Here is a 5,984-nt window from a genome sequence, read left to right as displayed (position 1 = left end):
TATTCTAAAGCTGAGTTTGCGAGTGTGTGTGTTGCATCTATAGAAATCCACACCTTAGAAGATAGCAATCTGGGAGCCGCACCAATGGATTCCTCATGGTCGAAAATGCCCAGAATCGACCATTTATTTTTTGATTTTTTGCTTCCTAAGTGGTGAATTTTTGCATTTTCTGGGGGGGGGGATTATTAGCATATTTCACAAGCAAGAGATTTATTCAGTTATCGTGAAAAATAATCGATATGCTCATTCAGTGACTCGAAATTTTATCAGCTGATTTGCACGAGCAAAATTACACTGTTATTCGCTCCAGTTAGATTAAATGATTTTTTTTTAATGAAGTATGTAAAAAAAAACCCTTCGGAACTTATCCACTTTAAGTATTTTATTCAGAGGCTTAGTAAGATTTTGCTTTAACAATGATAGTTAAACTGTTCAGTAAATACATTATTAATTCAGTACTTTTCGGTAATGTGTTACTTCAGCTACCATATCTTTAAAAAGATTCATTAGATAGTTTGTTTGTTTTTTGTTGTTTTTTTTTCTTGGTATAATCAAAAATTTAGTTTAAATGACTTCTTTCTTATGGTGTCGCTTTCTTTATTTTTGGAAATATCGTTATCCTGGTTTCAAGGTGAGATGTTTACCAATAATAACATTCCAGAGAACAATTTTAAGAAGGTTTTCATTATTTGGTAAGTGCCATTTTATGTATTTTTTAATATACCCGGTTTACTAACATGCATTCAATTAGAAATACATTTTCTGTTTATATGTTCCTCTTAAGTTCCCAAAAGAACTACAAAAATGCTACGAATATAAATGGATGCTCAATTAGTATTTATATGTTTGAACTACCAAACATAATATGGGCATGAAATACACATGAGCAGGTTCTATTTCCAACTTTGGTAACTAGCCACCCTGTCATACGGTATTTTTCAATCCAAAACCATACGTTGCTCTTATTTTGTTTATCACATTTCTTAGGAGCCACCAAAGAAGAGAGTTTGCTGGGGAATGAAAGAACCGGTTTTAAAAAGAAATTCCTGAATCGCTTCTTTAAGAGCCGCTGAACGAGCTGCTGTGACTCCAGAGCAACGAACCCTGCGTCTAGCAAATAACGCGTCTTCCACTGCTGCCACTAGAGCTTCTGACGATGATGAACATCGAGCCCTTCGCCTTGCCGCTCATGCTTCTTCAACTGCTGCCGCAAGAGCTTTCGAGCCCCTGCAGGTGAGACGAGACCGCCTGAACACCATCGCCCGTCGTAAAGTCTTCGCAAAGGTATCTCCGCTTCCAATATGAGAGTTATTTGCTCATTCTGTTCTGCAAATAAGTGGCCAGGAGAACCCGCTGGAATGTGCTGTTCAGGTGGAACAGTCAAATTACCTGCTTTGGAGGATCCCCCACAACCACTGCAGGAGCTTCTTGAGGGAACAACTCCTGAATCAAGACACTTCCTACGCAACATAAGAAAGTATAACTGTGCGTTTCAAATTACTTCTTTTGGTGCGAATATCATCCGAGAGGATGGATTCATGCCTACATTCAAAGTTCAGAGTCAGGTTTACCACAGGATAGGACCTCTTCAACGTGATGCATTCCAAGAGCCTCAGTGTCTTCAACTATATTTCGTTTGCAGCTACTAAGAACAGGCGGTAAAACGAAATAAGGTATCACCTGGGACTAACTTCCAACTGATATTGCAGCTACAGGAAATGCTTCATGAAACAAATAGTTATGTTCAGAGTTCCAAGTAAGCTTTAGAGATAGCGTCAGGCCCCAAATTTAATGTTGTCATAGATGCTGATAAACGTCCATTTGGTGAGTATGCCGGCCGGTATAATCAACCATCTTGCAACAAAGTCGCCATTGTTCTTCAAGGTGAACCCTGTAATCCAAGGGATATTGTTTTGTCATGCCGCGACAACAGCATCCAACGAATACACGAATCTCATAGGGCATACGATGCGCTCCAGTACCCTTTGCTATTCGTTTACGGTGAGGATGGGTACCATTTGGGTATTCCACGTCTTCCACAAAGACCACATGAATGTAGCAGCAAAAACGTTTCATGCATGAAATTCGATTCATATCGCCTAATAACTTGAAGAAACTCAATGAATCATCTCCATTGTTTACGTGAGCTGTTCCATCAATATGTTGTGGATATATACGCCAAGATGGTTTCTGAAAAGTTGCGTTTCATTCGCCGTAATCAAAAAAAGCTAAGGTCTGAGAATTATATCCACCTTCGGGATGACATAATCAATGACGTCGCGCCTGAAGATACTGGAAAGGTCTGCATTTTACCATCTACATTTACGGGGGTTCGCGGTATATTCATGAGAGAACGCAAGATGCCATGACGTTTGTACGTCATTTTGGTCACCCTGATTTATTTATAATCTTTACTTGCAATCCCAAGTGGATTGAAATTGAAATTGAACCATTAAACAGTCAGAGGCCCACTGACAGGCATGATCTTCTTGCCCGAGTTTTTCGGTTGAAGCTACAGAAACTCATGGATTTAATCAAGATAGGACAGGTATTCGGGAGTGTTAAATGCGACATGTATACTGTCGAGTGGCAAAAAAGAGGTCTTCCGCACGCCCATATTCTATTATGGTTGTCCTCAAAAATCAATTCAAACAATATAGACAGCCTGATATCAGCAGAACTGCCTGATCCAGTGGTTGACCCAGATATTTTTCAGATAGTACGCTCAAACATGATTCATGGACCTTGTGGGTACGGATTTAACATTCATTCACCGTGCTTCAGAGATTCGAAATGCATGAAAGGGTTTCTGAAGAAGTTCCAGCTTCATACTCAGATGGGCAACGATAGCTACCCCCTATACAGACGAAGGCGTTCTGAAGACAGTGAGCTCACGGTTAAGGTAGAGCACCACGAAGTAGACAACAGGTGGATCGTGCCATTTTGCCCTCTTCTGTCCAAAGCGTTTAACGCTCATATCAACGTAGAGTTTTGCAGTTCAATCAAGTCCATCAAATACGTCTGCAAATATATAAATAAAGGGACAGATGCGGCTACGTTTTGTCTGCAGCAAAATGGTAACCGAGACGAGGTAGCACAATACCAAGTCGGCAGATACATAACCAGCAATGAAGCATTCTGGAGAATTTTCGGTTTTCCTTTACAACAAAGGCATCCGCCTATTCAACAGCTCGCAATCCACCTTGAGAATAGTCAACTCATTTACTTCACGCCTTCAACTGCTGCAACTGTTGTCGAATACCCTAAAGACACTACCCTAACTGCCTTTTCCAAGCTATGTAACGTAGATACATTTGTTGAAACATTACTCTACTATCAAGTACCATCATACTACTCTTGGAGCAACAATACATGGCAGCGACGGAGGATAGACAGCCAGGTTGATGGCTTCCCGACTGTGAACTTTGACACTTGCCTCGGCAGGATATATACCGTTCACCCAAGTCAGCAGGAGTGCTTTTACCTTCGCTTGCTCCTTCATGATGTCAGGGGCCCTAAATCATTCCAACACCTGAAAACCGTAAACGGCGAGATCTGTTCCACCTTCAGGGAGGCATGCCTAAGATATGGGCTGCTCGAGAACGATTCAAAGTGGGATGCAACTCTTGCTGAAGCTGCCAATTCACGGTCTGCTAAAAGTCTCAGAGCCCTCTTTGCCATTCTTTTGCATATTTGCGAGGTATCAGACCCGGTCTCTATGTGGCTTAGGTATAGAAATGAACTTGCTGAAGATTATTACCAACTTGAAAAAAGGCGAGTTCCCGAAATTAATTCTGCCAATGATCAGATCTACAACTGCGCATTGATTGATATAGAAAACAAGATTGTTTTATACGGACTGCCCGCAACTCTTCGTGATGAATCGAATTTTATGTCAACCAAGCTCATTCGTGAAATGTCCTACAATGCTGACACTCTTGCCCAATTCATAGACGAAAATGAGCCGAAGCTCCTACCAAAACAGCAACAAATTATAAACACAGTTTTGGGAAATGTTCAGAACCAGAAAGGCGGGATTTTTTTCCTAGATGCACCTGGAGGCACAGGAAAAACTTTCCTTATTAAGCTTCTTCTTTCAAAGGTGAGGCTGAATAAAGTCATTGCATTGGCAGTGGCATCCTCCGGTATTGCTGCAACTCTCCTAGCTGGCGGCAGGACTGCTCATTCTGCTTTTAAGCTGCCCTTAGACTTAGCGAAATCTGAAAGCCCCTCCTGCAACATTACCAGAACGTCTGAAAAAGGCATGCTTTTGCAGAAGTGCCAATTCATCGTGTGGGATGAATGCACTATGGCCCACAGACGAGCTCTAGAAGCCCTCAACACTACACTGCAAGACATCAGGGATTGCCCGACTCCTATGGGAGGTATAACGCTTCTTCTTTTTGGCGACTTTCGGCAGACACTTCCTGTTATTCCCAAAGGGACCAGGGCTGACGAAGTCAGTGCATGCGTCAAATCATCTTTGTTATGGCAACATGTAACAACACTCACTCTGACGACGAATATGCGAACGAAACTGCATAATGACCAGCAAGCAGCGCAATTCGCTTCAAATGCTTTATCGCTCGGAGATGGAAAACTAATGCTCGATGGAGATGGACAAATTTTAATATCCTCCATTTGTACACCTGTCAGTACAGTAGAAGAGCTCACAAGAAAAGTTTTCCCCAGGCTATATGAAAACTATCGGGACATTAAGTGGTTATGCGAAAGAGCTATTTTAGCCTCAAAAAACGGTTTGGTCAACGCAATAAATGACCAACTGCTGCAAATCATTCCTGCTAGTCTATATGTCTACAAATCTATGGATTCTTTTCCCAGCCCTAACCAAGTGGTAAACTACCCTATCGAATTCCTGAATTCACTTGAACCTCCGAGACTGCCACCTCATAAACTTGGGCTGAAGTTGGAATTCCTGTTATACTTCTTAGGAATCTAAACCTAACAACACTCTGCAACGGTACAGGTCTTGTGATTAAGAAAGCCATGCAAAATGTCCTTGAAGCAACCATTATATCAGGGTGTGGAACAGGAGAGGATGTTTTTATCCCCAGAATTCCACTTACTACGTCCGATGCTGATATCCCCTTTACATTTCAACGACTTCAATTTCCCATTCGCACCAGTTTTGCAATGTCGATCAATAAATCACAGGGGCAGACGCTTTCGGTTGCCGGACAACACTTGGAGGAATCAGGTTTTTCACATGGCCAACTTTACGTGGGATGTTCAAGAGTGAGGAGCAAGGACAGTCTTTTCGCGTACACTCCAAATGGAAAAACCAAAAACATTGTCTACAATGAGGTATTGCGCCAGTGAGTATTACCAACTGCTGTCGACTTTATCAATGTAAGTTTCTGCATATCTTTGATTAGCTTATTTCAAATTAATTCATAAATGTTTAACCCGTCTTTACATTAGGTTGGTCTCTGAAATGACAGTTCTCAAACCACATTCGTACAGATGTTTTACAGGATAAGTACGAGAAATTAGGTAAAGATTATAATTTTTTGTGTCTAACTATTATGCAGAACAATTGAATTTCATAGTCTCATTATTACTACAGGGCAGATGGATGCAGGATTCAAAAGGGCGACTTCATAGTGATTGATTTGTCAAACAGGATCGAATTGAGCAGGGTAAGTATGCTTCAGTTTGGCTGAAAGGTGACCACACATAATGCAGCCGTCTATCACAATATCTTCTTTAGGGTGTTCAGAGAGGGTATAAACTCAGACAATTGACTAACCAGTCTGCATTAAATTCGGCAGGGTAAGAGTGCTTCGGTTTGGCTTTCACTTTAACTTTCAATATAGTGCAGTTAAAAATGAGTTCACAAAGGGCACTTTCTTTCATTACTGAAAATATAATAGCTTACTTTATTATTATCATTGTTACTATTATTATTATTATTATTATTATTATTATTATTATTATTATTATTATTATTATTATTATTATTA

The 5,984-nt window shown here is 40.6% G+C and overlaps 2 protein-coding genes across 2 annotated transcripts; both read left to right on the top strand.

Annotated features, from left to right (window-relative positions):
- The first annotated feature begins 1,301 nt into the window (after positions 1-1,301).
- Positions 1,302-1,649, top strand: LOC106879095 (uncharacterized). The gene has a single exon (XM_014928533.1). The coding sequence runs from the start codon at positions 1,302-1,304 to the stop codon at positions 1,647-1,649; it is 348 nt and encodes a 115-aa protein (XP_014784019.1).
- Positions 1,650-2,365: 716 nt separating this feature from the next.
- LOC106879105 (uncharacterized) lies at positions 2,366-4,960 on the top strand. The gene has a single exon (XM_014928544.1). It carries the CDS (start codon positions 2,366-2,368, stop codon positions 4,958-4,960), a length of 2,595 nt encoding a protein of 864 aa, XP_014784030.1.
- The last annotated feature ends 1,024 nt before the right edge of the window (positions 4,961-5,984 follow it).

This window comes from Octopus bimaculoides, chromosome 20 (genome assembly GCF_001194135.2).
Source record: "Octopus bimaculoides isolate UCB-OBI-ISO-001 chromosome 20, ASM119413v2, whole genome shotgun sequence".
Classification (NCBI taxonomy): domain Eukaryota; kingdom Metazoa; phylum Mollusca; class Cephalopoda; order Octopoda; family Octopodidae; genus Octopus; species Octopus bimaculoides.
This window is presented reverse-complemented; position numbering and strand designations above follow the sequence as displayed.

Bases quoted from the DNA above. Each gene is read 5' to 3' on its own strand.
- LOC106879105 (XM_014928544.1), top strand. From the start codon at position 2,366: ATGACGTTTGTACGTCATTTTGGTCACCCTGATTTATTTATAATCTTT.
- LOC106879095 (XM_014928533.1), top strand. From the start codon at position 1,302: ATGAGAGTTATTTGCTCATTCTGTTCTGCAAATAAGTGGCCAGGAGAA.